The sequence below is a fragment of the Nannospalax galili genome, unplaced genomic scaffold (assembly GCF_000622305.1).
Source record: "Nannospalax galili isolate Female #2095 unplaced genomic scaffold, S.galili_v1.0 scaffold640, whole genome shotgun sequence".
Taxonomy (NCBI): domain Eukaryota; kingdom Metazoa; phylum Chordata; class Mammalia; order Rodentia; family Spalacidae; genus Nannospalax; species Nannospalax galili.
In genome coordinates this window covers 213,460-227,461 of record NW_008346088.1, presented here as the reverse complement: position 1 = coordinate 227,461, position 14,002 = coordinate 213,460, and the positions used below count along the sequence as shown (strand labels likewise).

Here is a 14,002-nt window from a genome sequence, read left to right as displayed (position 1 = left end):
CAAACCAAAGGCTTATCAAGCCACTTTGAAACAGTTTCTGTTAGGGTTCCAAATAGCAGCAGCTTCCCCCGCTCCCCAACAGGGACCCACAGACTTTGGAGCCTGAAAAAGGGAACTTAGCTGATAAGCACCTTGACCTTTGAGGTCAAGAAGAACAAACTCTGCTGAGAAGCAGCCTGCCTTTCCTCTGACCACCAAAGATAAGATAAGCAGATTTCCTCTTATCTTAAGAGAGAAAAAGTAAACACTTCCAGACCCTAATCCCACCTGGCAGACTGAACGGAGCCAGGTTTTTCCTGCTTCCCCCTCCCTGATTTCTCCCCCAAACATTCTCCCCTTCCACACCCTAAACCCCCCACCCATCTCCCCCTTCCCTTCCCTTCCCTTCCCTTCCCTTCCCTTCCCATCTTTCCCTTCGTGGACATCTCTCCCTTCCCCGAGGGAAAGGTGTCCTGTGCGAAATAAATCTGTATCCCGCTGAGAATTCCATCTGTGCCTCAGTGCCTCCTCCATCCATGCCACCCACCTGCCCACTCTCTCCAACATTCATACCTATCAGTTTCCACTTAATGAAAGAGGAAGTAAAGTCAAATCTCACTAGCAAGTGTGATGCTGCCCCACCTTACCTTTAACCCCTGGCCTGTACTTTTAGATCTCTGTATTTGATGGTCAATTATTGGGAGACCTGGAAAGTTGCATTCTAAGCATCTTCACTGCCAAAAGAAGTTCACAAACCAAAGCACCTTTTAGGGAATCATTTATTGTTTTAAAGAGAAGTCCATTCTTGTCACAGGATCAGGCCAATTCCAGACTAGCATGGAGCCTGCTGTCTTCAGCAGGGAATCCTGCCTCTTGTCTCCATTCAGCCTTATGCAATGCTCAGGATCCAAATACTCCACAGCATGGTTAGAATTAAATCTCATTTGTTTACAGTCTTATAAATATATGTACATAACATTACACACTGTACAAGTTTGTATGGCATCCTTCACCCTTCTCTCATTCATTCTTTACAACTCCTAAATGAACTAAGTTCAGAAGAAACCCCAGTGTGGGATTCATTCATGGAGAGCCCCTACTATATGCTGTCACTCAGCGTCAAATGGCTGGGGTTACATGTAGGACCTGACTCAAAGTCACACAAAAGGATTAGTCCGTAGCTTGGGCTCTAGTTGAAATTCGATTGTTACTAATTCTTCAGCTTATCTGGTAGCTATTGAAATAAAAAAAAAAAAAAATACAGCTTCCTCATGACACATTTCCTTATAAGAAAAAAAAAAAAAAAAGATCGCTAGAAGGCAATTTAGTCACTTATGATTTCAGAGGAAAAAAGTCTTTACCAAGGGCTTTCATTTGAAAAAAAAAAAGTGTAATTCAGAACTGCTATGTTTGGTGAAAATCACAAATGCAGACACTTGTAAACCTCTAATTCCATTCTGTGTTCACTGAAATTGTGCAGGGACAGAAGATAACTGTGACCATATTTCCCTGAGGATAACTTCCACACAGATCTATATTACACTGGCACATTTTTGTAAATATTTTGAATGTGCATGATCAATTTCTGTTACTTGTCCAACATCTAGAAGTGCCTGACAACATCCTAACACAAATTTCTGGATCTGTTTCAGAGAGTAACTGCTAACTATCTACAAATGGCTGGTCTACTTTGATATAAGCTTAATTAATGCTGCATATGAAACTCCAAATGTCACAATCCATGAGTTTAAAATTTTAATTATTAGACTGTTTTGGTTAACTGATTTTAAAATGGAATTTAAACTTAATTTCATACAGGTATTAAATCTTAATACAACAAATTCGATTTTTAGATTTTTTGAAATTGATTATGGTTTTAGCCCAAGGCTGAGAATTATATGAACATGTTACAAACAACAGACTTCATCTACCAACTTGCAGGAAGGGTCAGGTGCTGAATTATGACATCCGGTCAAAAAGTCCAATCTGTTTTTTGATGAAATTTGAGATTAGGAGCTGTGGCCGTTGCTGGTACTCCACCAGAACATCATGGGACAAGTTGATTTGGTCGCAGTCAAATCTGTCAAGGAGTGTCACACAGACAACAGCAGCTAGTAAACAAATCACACGGTTAGCAAAGTAAACGGACTGCTCCCTGCTACAGAGAAGACCCCAAAGCACGAACATTCACAGCTGCAGGATTTGTGTTATTTTCCCTGAAATTCAGACATAGCCTGCTGGATCCTCTACTTGTCTATATCATTCATTCATTCAAAGACTCATTTAAATTAGTTAATTGAAAATATTTAAAACATTCTTCCTTCCCCTTTCCTTTGTAGCACACTAGATTAAGGCTCAGGAAAGCACTGTGTTCAAATGGGAACAAAGAAAAGTGTTTGCAACCAAGGCACACAATTTCTAACTTCCAATCCTATTGCCAGGTCTTTGAGGAGGCCCTTCCTACTTGAGGCTATGCCTGGAGAATTGGACCTTAGTACCCAAGTGACATCATATTCTTGGGTGCAGTGTTTGAATTTGCTTGCTGTAGAAGAATGATATAAGCAGGGGAAAGCTGGCTATGGAACTCTGGCCCAGGAATTACCAATAAAGGTGAATATTGATTCTCATGAAATTTGATAAGATCTGAAATCAAATGCATAAACATAAAAAATCAGCTCCATAAGAAAAGTAAGCACATTGGCACTTAATTTCCAAAGAAGGGGGGTGGGGTAGTAAATGCTGTGATAGATTAAAAAATTGCAGGGAAAGAACACAAAGTTTTTAGAAAACAAATTCCTCATCTTTAAAAAAACTGACATAAGGACATATCTTTAATTTGTCCTATTAGGAAAATCCAGACAGAAAATTGGATAATATATCAATTATTTGTTTTCAATTTTACAACAAATCTTTGATTCTAAGGAATGTGGTTACTTATATTGGACTCAGTGTCAAGAATTTAGAATTGATAGCAGTGTAATAATCTCCATCTGCATCCTTTTCCAAAGTGCATCACTGCAACAGGAATTAGATCTGTGTACATTAACAGGTTTTGAGGGTATAAAGATAGAGTTGGGCTTAGGGTAGTATGTATTACTTAACCCACTGCCTCAGACTTCATGGGAAGATACAAATTTAGGGAGAAGTATGCTAAAATCATAATAGTACATACTATCTTTTAAAATATATTTTATTCATATATATGGAGTACAATGCAATAGTTTGCTATATATGCATTATAGAAAGTCTTAGTCTAACATATTCTTCATCTCACATATTTATTTTTCATGATAATAATTAAAATATACTTTTTTAGAGCTTAGAAATATACATTATTATCAACAGCAGTCATCAAGTTGTACACTAGACCTTTAAAATTTATTCCTCCTTTTAACTAAAACCTTATGCCCTTTGACCAACATGGCCACATTTCCCATGCCCACAAGCCCTCTACTCTCCAACCTCTTATAACTACCATTATAATCTCTATGTGCATAAGTTTGAGTTTTTTAGATTCCATGTGAGTGGGATTATGCAGTATCTATCTTTCTATGCCTGACTTATTTCACTTAGTGCAATGTCTTCAGTGTTCATCCATGTTGTCACAAATAACCAAATTTCTTCTTTATAAGATTGAAGAGTATTCCATTTTATATACATACCACATTTTGTTCATCCAGTCATCCATGGATGGATTTTGGTTGATTTTAGATAATTAGCTTTTGTGAATGATGCCATTGTGAATAAACTAGTGAAGGTAACTCTTCCACATACTGATTTCAGTTCTTTTACTTATTTACTCAGAAGCAGGATTGCTAGACATAGTGGTTCTATTTTCAGTCTAGTGAAAGACCTTTCCACAGTTCTTCAAAATGACTGTGTTCATTTATATCTTCATCAATAGTATACCAGAGTTCCATTTTTTATCTCCTCCCCAGTGTTTGCTGTGTGCCTTTTCATAGTAATTCCAACAGATATGTAATGATAGCTCATCAGGCTACTTGCTTTCTTGCTATTAAGTTGCATGGATTCTGCATATATTTTGGACATTAACTCCCTATTAAATATTTGACTTAAAATAATTTTCCCAATTCGTGTGTCTTTTTTTTTTTTTGGTTTAGTGCTTGCTATTTGACAGGCATTGATGATATTCATAATTCATGCAGTTATGCCATGAGTGTGGTCAGTATTTTTGTTCCCTTTCACAGATGATAAAATGAAGGCTTAAAATGGTCAAACAAATGACCTTTTATGATACAACTGATAAAGTAAGTAGCCAACTAAGTCCCAGCTTCTTAAACTGTGGCATTCCCTTCCCTTCCATCCATTCTTCTGAGCTGGTACACAGGAAACTCTTAGGACCTGTCCTGGCCTGCTCACGTAACTGACTGCTACAATCAAGTAAAAAGCAATGGAAAGATTGAATTGGCACAGAGACAAATATTTCATCACCTACAACCCTATTTACTCAAAACTCACTTGGTTGTAAAAAGCAACTTGGCTGAACAGGTAAAAAAGAAAATGGGAGAACTAGCAACTTCCCACGACTTTTCAAGTTAATGACCAGCAAGCCTGTGAAGCCTGCTGTGGCTGGCACTAGCAGAGAAAAACTGAGAGTCCTTCTCTAATCCTCCCTTGGCAGAAGGATAAAAGGAAACCCTGTTCTTTGCTCTCCACAGAGCAGGTACCAACTGAACTAAATGTCGTCTCTGGATTTCAAGGATAGTGTGAAAGACAGAGTAGGCCACAGCCAGGCCAGCGGTGCTTTCTCCACCGTCAAAGCCCCTACAATGATCTTGTCACCTAAAACTATTTCTATGAGCAATTAAAAGGAACTGATTACCCAAAACAATTTGTCAAAATTTAAACCTGCAGTTTTGCTACCATAATCCTCAGATTAAGTGTAGAGGGTAACTCCTGAGGTCAGAGGGACACTTAGTGATCTGGCCGTCACAAAAGAGGTTGTCAGCTGCCTGACCTGGTGTGGAATGAGAGCACACAGGTCCAAAGTAGGGCTCACTGTGTTCTGAGCCCTACCACGAATGCCCAGCAATTCTCAGCCCTTTGGGTCATTTATGGCCTTTTAAAGAATCTGATGAAGGTTGTTACTAGAACATCTTTTCACACTCAAGTATACATATTGCTGTCCACATAAAATATTTGTGTATAATTTCAGGGAACCCAGGGCCTCAGAAGCTTGTGCGTTGTATCCTTTAGATTCCATGCAGCCCTGTGCTCTACAGCTTTAATGTCTTCTCTCTGATTCAGATCAAACCTCCAGGAAGGTTTTCTATAAATGGTGGGTAAAGAGAGCAGGCTGAGGACCAATACGCATGTACACAGCAAAGGCCAAATGCACTGGCCTGTAGGAAAAAGGGAAGATAGCCAAGGTTGGCATTGTGGCTCTCAGGCTGGCTTTTCTATCCTCTTCTACCTCTTCGTGGCCTTCACACACACACACACACACACACACACACACACACACACACATACTTGCTCTCTTTCTCTTTAGCTTCCATTGCTCCTCAAGGGTATGAGTATTTAGAAAGCAAACACTCTTTACTTCTAGTATGCCTTCTGGAAAGGCACAAGGTTCATGCCATCATCAGCCCACAGCCTTTGCACTTCCTGCATCTCCCCTTAGACTTTGATCTCCGGCTGGCCGTTTGTTGCTTATCACAAGACAGGTAGAGAAAGCTCACATTCAAAGGGGCTGGGCAGGGCCAGGGACATACAAATAACTTATTCTTGTAGGTTTGTGTTTCTCAGAACCTGGTCTACTGGCCACCTCTATCTAAACCAGAGACTTCAAATAATCCAAATTCATAGGCTACATCCCAGACTCACAGAATCAGAGTGAGGCTGCAGGAAGGGAGAAGACAGTAAATATTAACAGAAAGCAGGTCTGCCCTGATGAACTATTTGCGCTTTACTATTTGACAACTGCTTTAAAAACTGTATCAAATCAAGTTACCAGAAATGTACATGCCTGGACCCTAATTCTTTAGGTCACCAAAGAAATTCGGAATTATCTGGAAGTAGGATTTTACATTACAGCCTATGAAAAGCTGTCCTTTACAAAAGTGTTATTAAAGATGTTTCCTGTTACAACATAGTTGATGATTTCACTTAATATTTTGATAAAATTTAACATTTGGGTAATGTTTTGAAAAAAAAAATCACCTCAAATGCTTTCTTAATTATATGATGAGGGTTGAATAACATACTTTCTTTTTCACCTATGAAACTAGAGCTAAATCTAAGTATTTACAGTTATCATTGTTATTTCTGGGTAGCCTCTTTGATGTGAGACCACACATCCACTCCCATAGATAACTGCCTCTTATTCTTTTTCCCTTATTCTAAATATTATTTAAAACATTCCCTTAAATTGAACGTTGTCACTGGCTATTTTCTACTGTAAAGGTGAGTACAAGTCATCTTTCACTAGTAACTGCTACCTTTTGATACCTTGTAAAGGGAGCAGTGAACAGGAGGCAGTGATATCAGGTCTAGTCTTTCCCTGTTCTTGGCTAGCTGTGTTTCTTTATGAAGCATTCAGGAGGCTGAGGCAGAGGATCTCAAGTTCAAGACCATCCTGGGCTACATGGCAACAATTCACTCCCCCAAACAGACACACAAAGTGATAAGTGAACTACTTGCTATTTATACCTGAGTTTTCAGATCTAAGAACTAAATCTTGCTGGCAAAATAATGGCTATGCATGCGACTCCATATTTGCCTAACTTTTCATTTGCATGCAGCACTAACTCTTGAGATCCGCTCATCATTAGGGCTTGCGGGCTGAAGTGCAATTATCTGCTCATAATATTTACATGGAAAACTATTCTCTGAATTTGAATGGTGTGCCTTTTGTTTCTTCTGTCCAGAGATTCTGAGCCTTGTGTTTTCTCCAGGCGGCTGCTGGCTGGTAGGAAGCAGCACAGCCTTGGGCAAAGGGCCTGAGTCACACAGAGCTGAGGTCAAATTCCAGCTGGCTTATTCTTAGATGTGAGATGGTAGGAAAGTTCCTTAACCTCCAAGCCACCATTTCTTTCTCTCTTGTGAGTGTGCAGGGAGTTGCAGCTAGCTGGCTCATACCCTGATGGACTCGTTTATCAAAATCCTGATTTACTTCTATGGGGGATTAAGAAACACTCTAACTACAAACCTAAAATAATTATTAATGTTTTGTAATATCTTTTGGGGTTTATCAGTGGTCACCATGCAGGTTCCAGACACCAATATCCTTCATTGCTGGGAGCAACAGCAGAAGAATAAAAAATAAAAAATAGAAAAAGAATTAAAGCCAAGCTCCTGTTTCCTTTTATTGAATAGTTTCAAAGAAATATTATAAAGACTGAATACCTCCCTAAGTTACAAGTAGCTGTCAAAAGATATAACATGGAATTCTTCTTTTACTCTAAAGAAAAGCCACTGTGAGTTGCAAACAACTAAAGACATTGAAGAGGACTTGAGCAGAGCCTAATCTTAGGCAAATATTGGGTTTTATATATTGCTATGCAAATGTGTCAAAAGGCAACACTGTCTTTAAAAACTGGATACAAGCTGAAAATATTTATCACAAGTTCACAGCACAAGAGGATTATCATCTTTAGTCAGGAGGAGGCCAGGGCCTTAATTTAAGTCAATTTTTCTTTAAGAGAGGGAGAGATAAATCACAAATGCATTTATTCAGCGTTACACTGTTTTCTGTTAGGCAGTTTTGCATTACTCTGAAGGCTCGGCCTTCTGATGCAGAATTACTAGGTGAAACCCACAGTTGCTTTACCTGAATCTTTGTTAACGTGGCACTGCCTCCTAGTATTCTTGTCCAGGATAATAGGGCAGAAGAGTAGCAGTGATGGTGGGTGCCATGGACTATTTCAGGCAGCTTGTCCACCTATTAAATATCAAGAGACCCAGAGACTGCCAGTTTGCATAAACCTAGCAGCAAAGGGAAATCTTGGCTCCAGATTTTCAAACAATTCAAAACCACTAATGTGACTGTGAAGTGTGGGAGACAGGCTTGAGCCTAGGGTGACATACAGCCATACAGCAGGCCCGAGGCAACGGCCTAACTGCTGGAGCCACAAGGAATGCCTTGTGACATTTGCTCCCATTGGCAGATCATAAGACTGATGCCTAGAGCTCGCCACTTCCTAATCACCACCCTTGGAATCCAAATTGCAATACTTCAATATTGCAACAGTCAGGGTCACGTGGTTTCCAGGAATTCAGGCTCTGTAATCTGAAACCCAGTATGCTAATGAGGCATCCTACCTGCTATTCTGTGATAGGACGCTAAACCTATTATGCTAATGAGGTATCCTACTTGCTGTGCTGTGATTGGACCACTACTCCTATATAAGCTTGTGCTTTCCTGCAATAAAGCAGATCTGTGTCACTGAACCTGGTCTCCTGAGTCTGAATGCGGCGACGCTGGTGAAGACTCCTCACCAGCCCTGGAGTCCAGATGGGACCACTGATCGGAGGAACTAAGAGAGCAGGAGAGCGGCCATAACCGGAGGAGAGCAGCCACAGCCAGCAACCACAGTGAAGGAAGGTCCGGTTTTCTGTGGCCATTTTCCAAAGTCAAATAGAGTCTAGCAGTAATTCTTTTCATTCATTCACTCATATGCATTGAATACCTACATGGCAGGCATTATTCTAAGTGCTAAGGATGGAACAATGACAAAGTCCCTGTTCTCATAATCTTCATTATTATTAAATAATAAATGCATACCTATATGCACTAATATATATAAAGCAATATATAAGTTAATATATAAATAAAACAGAAATATAGCCAGTAATGGTAAATATAATGCTAAGAAGTAAAATAAGTGTGATTGGGTTTGGGGCATCACACAAGTGTCACACAAGGGCGTGAGTCTGAAATTCTGAGTCCTCAGAGCTACATCTGTGGTTCCTAAAAGAGCCTAATAATGCAAAATGATATCTGAGGGGGCAAACTCTTTGAGTCAGCACATTGGTATGAATTCATATTGGTCATCCAGCCATCTGGTAGTATAAAAAAACAGAAAGGGCCATCAGAGGCCGCCTGGAGCGGCAAACTGGAATGGGCCAGTACTAACAGTGGTTGGGAATCAGGTACATGTGGGACCAGGTCTGGGAGGCCCTGGGCTCTTCGAGTCAGGTGAGCTCTCCTTCCCATGCTTGTATCAGGCCCACCCTGACTTTCTGTTGAGAAGTATCGTGTGAATGTACTCTCAAATGCTTCCTCAAAGCTTTCCTGGCTCATGCAGAATGGGTTAGTAAATGGGCTAAAATAAAAGGCGCCAGGTGCCAGAATCCACTTCCCCACCGGAGTCAAGTGAGGGAAAGAATGTTCCGAACTGGCAATGAAAGATGGGAACATGAGAGCACCTTATACATGGGGCATTTGTCTGGCCTATCTTTCAGAAGCAGCATACCGGAAACCTACCTTTTAAAATAGTGATGTTGGGGGGAGATAAAGACTGTCACTGTGAAGAAATTTGGACAGAAATACTCCCAAAAACTATGGAGTTACAGAGCTGCAGGTAGAGCCTTCGTTGTGTGCACTGGCAGCCAGAAATTTGGACAGAAACACTCCCAAAAACTATGGAGTTACAGAGCTGCAGGAAGAGCCTTCATTGTGTGCACTGGCAGCCAGAAGGGGTCTGAAGGATGAAAAGAAGGCTGAAGCCATGGCTAGGAAGAGAGCGACGTGCATGCAGGCTGAAATCAGAAGCTAGCAGCTTCAGCAGCAGCAGAGGAAATGAAATGTTGGCGAAAGATGGAGGAAGGAGGGACACCTGCAGGTGACGGTCAGAGCAAGATCAAGAGCTCTGCAGATCTGCTGCAATGACAGAAAGGCACTCAACAGAGCAACTTCCCTCATGTTTCTGCAAGCTTCTCAGGGGAGAAGGAATCATACTCAGGGTTCACAGCCTACAGCTCTCCCCGGAGGCCAGTAGATGGTTTTTCTGAAAAGAGCTGATGGTCACCACCATATTTATACCTGGGCAACATGATAGTGACTCAGCATTTTATGTTTACATTGGTTACCAAAATCTGTTCATTTACATATTAGGGGGAGCAGAGTCAAGTGGTCACTTGTTTTTATAATAAAGCAACTTGAGCAGGTCTTTCCTGAGTGGGAGTCTTCTGCACTGCTCAGGCAACGTCAAGCTTTTCTACTCTTACTAACTTGTCCAGGGAAAAACAGAGGCTATGGTTTCTCTGAAAGTGGCCTTCTAAATAGCTTGCTCAGTGGGCTTACTGTAAGCACTGAGGACCAGAGTTTGGATTCCCCAGAAGCCACTTAAACGCTAACTGGGCGTGGAAGTTGGTCTGTAATTCCAGTCTCAGAAACCAGAAAGAGGATACAGGAGATTCCTAGAGCAAGCTGGCTAGTGAGACTGGTCATATCCTTGAGCTTTGGGTTTGACTGAGGTAGAAGAGCAACCCCGAGGATAATTTCTGACCTCCGGCTTCCCCGTGCACATTTTATATGCACATATTATAACCTTGTCCTAAATGTAGGCCTCATTCTTAACTTCTGCCTTTCTCCTAACATCAAACTGTCCTCAAATCTTGCTGGATGTGTCTTCAGAATGCTTCCAGAAACTGCCTGCTACCCCTCATTACCCCTCTGCTGTCACCCCGGCCCTTCATGACTTGCTAGACCGCTGCCCTGGATTCAGAGCTCTCTATTGGCTTTCAGTTTCCAGAAAGTCACAATTTTCACAGTGATGCACACAATCTGCCCCTCCCCCATTCTTCACACCTCTCACCAGCCCCAGATTCATTCTAGTCTCCACCTGTTCCTCTAGCACACCTGCCTGCTCCTGATATATTTAGCCTTACTTTGACACCTTCCCAACATGCTTCCCCAGGTATCCATGTGGCCTTTCCCAAATGACACCTTCTCTTCCTACCTTTTCCCGACCATGCTAATTAGAATTATGACTGAGAGACTATTTTAGGAATATCTCATTTGCATCCTGTCTCAATCAATTCAATTGTGCTAGAAAATAGCAGTCATCACCAGGATACCAGGATAGAGAAAAATTAACTTGCTTTTGAATCCTAGCTACATCACCAAATCATCAGGTGACCTTGGGCATTTTGTTTTTGACCCTTGAGCCTTGTTTCCTCATATTCATGATAGGAACAATGTTTTACCTGCTTACAAGATATTATGAGATAATGCTCATATGTATAAGGCATATTATGACCAATTAGAAGGCATGCATTCAACACAAAGTAAAATTTAGCTTGGTCCTTTTCTTTCTCCTGAAGAATGAATCTCAGATACATTCCTGAAAGACAAGCTTACCTTTGAGGCCACAGAGTCCACACATGGCTGCGAACACCGTGGATTCCATTTCAATATTCCTAACACCGGCTTTATATGCTCTTTTCAAGTAATCGAGCTTTTTTTCTTAAGAAAAGGAGCACAGTGCTCCATCTAGGCGTCCTTGGCCTGGAAGGGGATGGAGAGAATTTAGTGACTGCTGTTCCACTGCAGTGGCAGTGACCTCATCAGAAGACTGCAAATGATGCAGCACTCTAAAGCTGTCCCTTAACTCCTGAGTGTGCCCCATCTGGTGGATTAACCAGGCTGCTGAATCTCCCCTAAAAGGAGCAGGAAGCATGGCTGCACCTAGCTCAAATCTCATACGTAGGGTGGCGTTCCGGGGTCAGTAGCCACTGAGGGGCAGCCAGCGACATTGGGAATGGGGTGAGGGGATCATGGAGAGAGTTGCTCTTTGAGGAAAACCTCAGGTTGCCCCAGTGACTTGGGGATGGCCCAGTTAGAGGCATGGGGGTAGGGAGGAGAGGTTTCACATTTCAAGGATGCTCTTGAGGTCCATGTTTGGGACAGGCAGCTTTCGTATGGCCACTGTAACAGTGGCAATCAGATACAGGCAATCAGTGTGTCCTTGCTCCCTTCCACGCTTCTCAGGCTGCAAGCCACCCCTGTGCTCACACTTTCCTTCCCAGATTGCTCCCAGTATTCCTGCTCACTTAATTTCACCTGGGTCAACTAGTGAAGACAGAAGGAGGTAGAGAAAAGCTTGTTGCTATTACTCCTCCACCAGCCATGCACCTCAATGTCTCCTGCCCCAGCAGTGTGCAAATTGAAGCCAGTCATAGCACTCCATTGTCATCCATTATTTGCACAGTCCTTTCTGGTCCCTTTCCTCACCTTTTTCCTGTGCGCTGTCTTTTTTATGTTCCTTCCATCCTAGCAGTCAGCTTCTCCCTGTTCCTCCTCTTCTCTTTAGTGCTGGCTGCTAGTACCTCTAACAGTGTTAGTTAAGCTGAACCTGGTGTCCAGAAGCCAAGTAGGTAATGTCAATGAGAGAGTCTACTCGGGCTAGAGGGAGTCACCTCCCCTCACCTCCATTACAGGTGACACTGGATGAAGGCCAGGGCTTGCCAGTGCTGTCACACATATACTGTTTTGTATTTTTTTTTTTTTTTTTGGTCTTTTTGAGACAGGGTCTCCCTTTAGCCCCAGCTGTCCTGGAACTCACTATGTAAACCAGGCTGGCCTTGAACTCGCAGAGATCCGCCTACCTCTGCCTCCCAAGTACTGGGATTAAAGGCGTGCACCACCATGCCCGGCATTTTTAAAATGTTACCTTATGTTATTTCAAAAAGCCAAAAATCTGGATTTTCATATGAAAGCTCTAGAAATTACAAATGTTGACAAAATAATTCACATTTGAAACAGTATTTCACAGGCCAAGGAAAACAGTGACTCCAGCAGGCTTATTTATAAGCTTGTCTTAAGCACATGGGTGGGTGACCCTGTAGATAAAAAAACTAAGAGCCAGTACCCCAGTATAGACAGCCTCGACCTGTCCATCTAAAACCCTCCTGTTTCATAAATGCCTCTGACAGCTTTACTAACCTGAACTAATGTAGACAACCATGAATGGTTTTTAGATTTTTAAGCTCCTACCTAAACTTTGATCCAGAGGAAAAGAAGTTGATAATGAAATCTGAGATAACTTTGATTTTTATATGAGCATAACAACCATGCAAGACTTCCTGCCTGCCCACCAAGTGGGCACCAAGCCCGTCAGATTCCTTCTTCTCTAATGAGCAAAGCCAGTCCTTGGAGATTTTTTTGTTTGTGTTTGTTTGTTTTTCTTTTGCCTTGTTCCTCACTCCTTAGAGCAAAAACTGCTATTTGGCAAAGACCTTCAATTTCTCTAAGCTAGATGTGGAGATACTTTACTCATAGCTGTGAGATAAAAGCCCCTCTCTGAGACCACTGCATTCCCATAGGATTTGTTCCCTTAAATATTTCTTCCCACTTCTTGGTCCCTTTTCTTTCTGGGGTTCAGAAGAATGACAGAAATGTAGAACCAGCACATTTCCTCTTTCCTAAAGTCACCAATATAAGTTAAAGTTATGAATAGTGATAAGGTTTTGTCAACATCACTAATTGCATTTTAGCATTCAGTGTGCTCTGGAGGATAAAACCCATTCTCAATATAAGCTCATTCTGCATGTGTCTCTTCTGTTTATTAAGCCCTTACATTACTCTGCATTAGTAAGTTAAAAGGCTATTTCCCTTCCTTTTTAAATCCACACAATTAATTTGCTTGAGTGCAGTTTTAATGTAAATTATGGGTTTGAATAGCAAGGAGTTGCTGGCATCTTTCTGTTGCCTTCACATGTACAAATGACTCTCACCTTCATAAAAATCATAGGTACACATTGTGTGTCCGATGAGGGTTGGGAAGTTGGGAATTTCTTTGCTGCAGTTGAGTAGTTCCTCAGCCAGTTCCTTGTCAAGTTCAGTGCTTCTGGTCACAACATTGTCCAAGATTATCTGCTCAAACCAAGGCTTGAAGAAGGAGTCTACAGCTATATCTGTTATTACAACAGACCCCGGGGAAATCCCTGAGAGATTAAATGAATACGTGACCACAGAAGACTGCTTAGAGTTTACTTTTGTGACACATAGTATGTAACTTATTCATCCAACATTAATTCTGGCTGTTGGCTGATGATT

The 14,002-nt window shown here is 41.5% G+C and overlaps 1 protein-coding gene across 1 annotated transcript in view; it reads right to left on the bottom strand.

Moving 5' to 3' along the window:
* Window positions 1-740: 740 nt before the first annotated feature.
* The window catches only part of Upp2 (uridine phosphorylase 2), a 34,200-nt gene continuing 20,938 nt past the window's right edge, over window positions 741-14,002 (bottom strand). Inside the window, 3 exon segments of the mRNA XM_029568017.1 lie at window positions 741-2,090; window positions 11,306-11,452; window positions 13,681-13,890. Of these exon segments, the coding sequence (XP_029423877.1) occupies window positions 1,939-2,090; window positions 11,306-11,452; window positions 13,681-13,890 (509 nt within the window). The 3' untranslated portion in view covers window positions 741-1,938.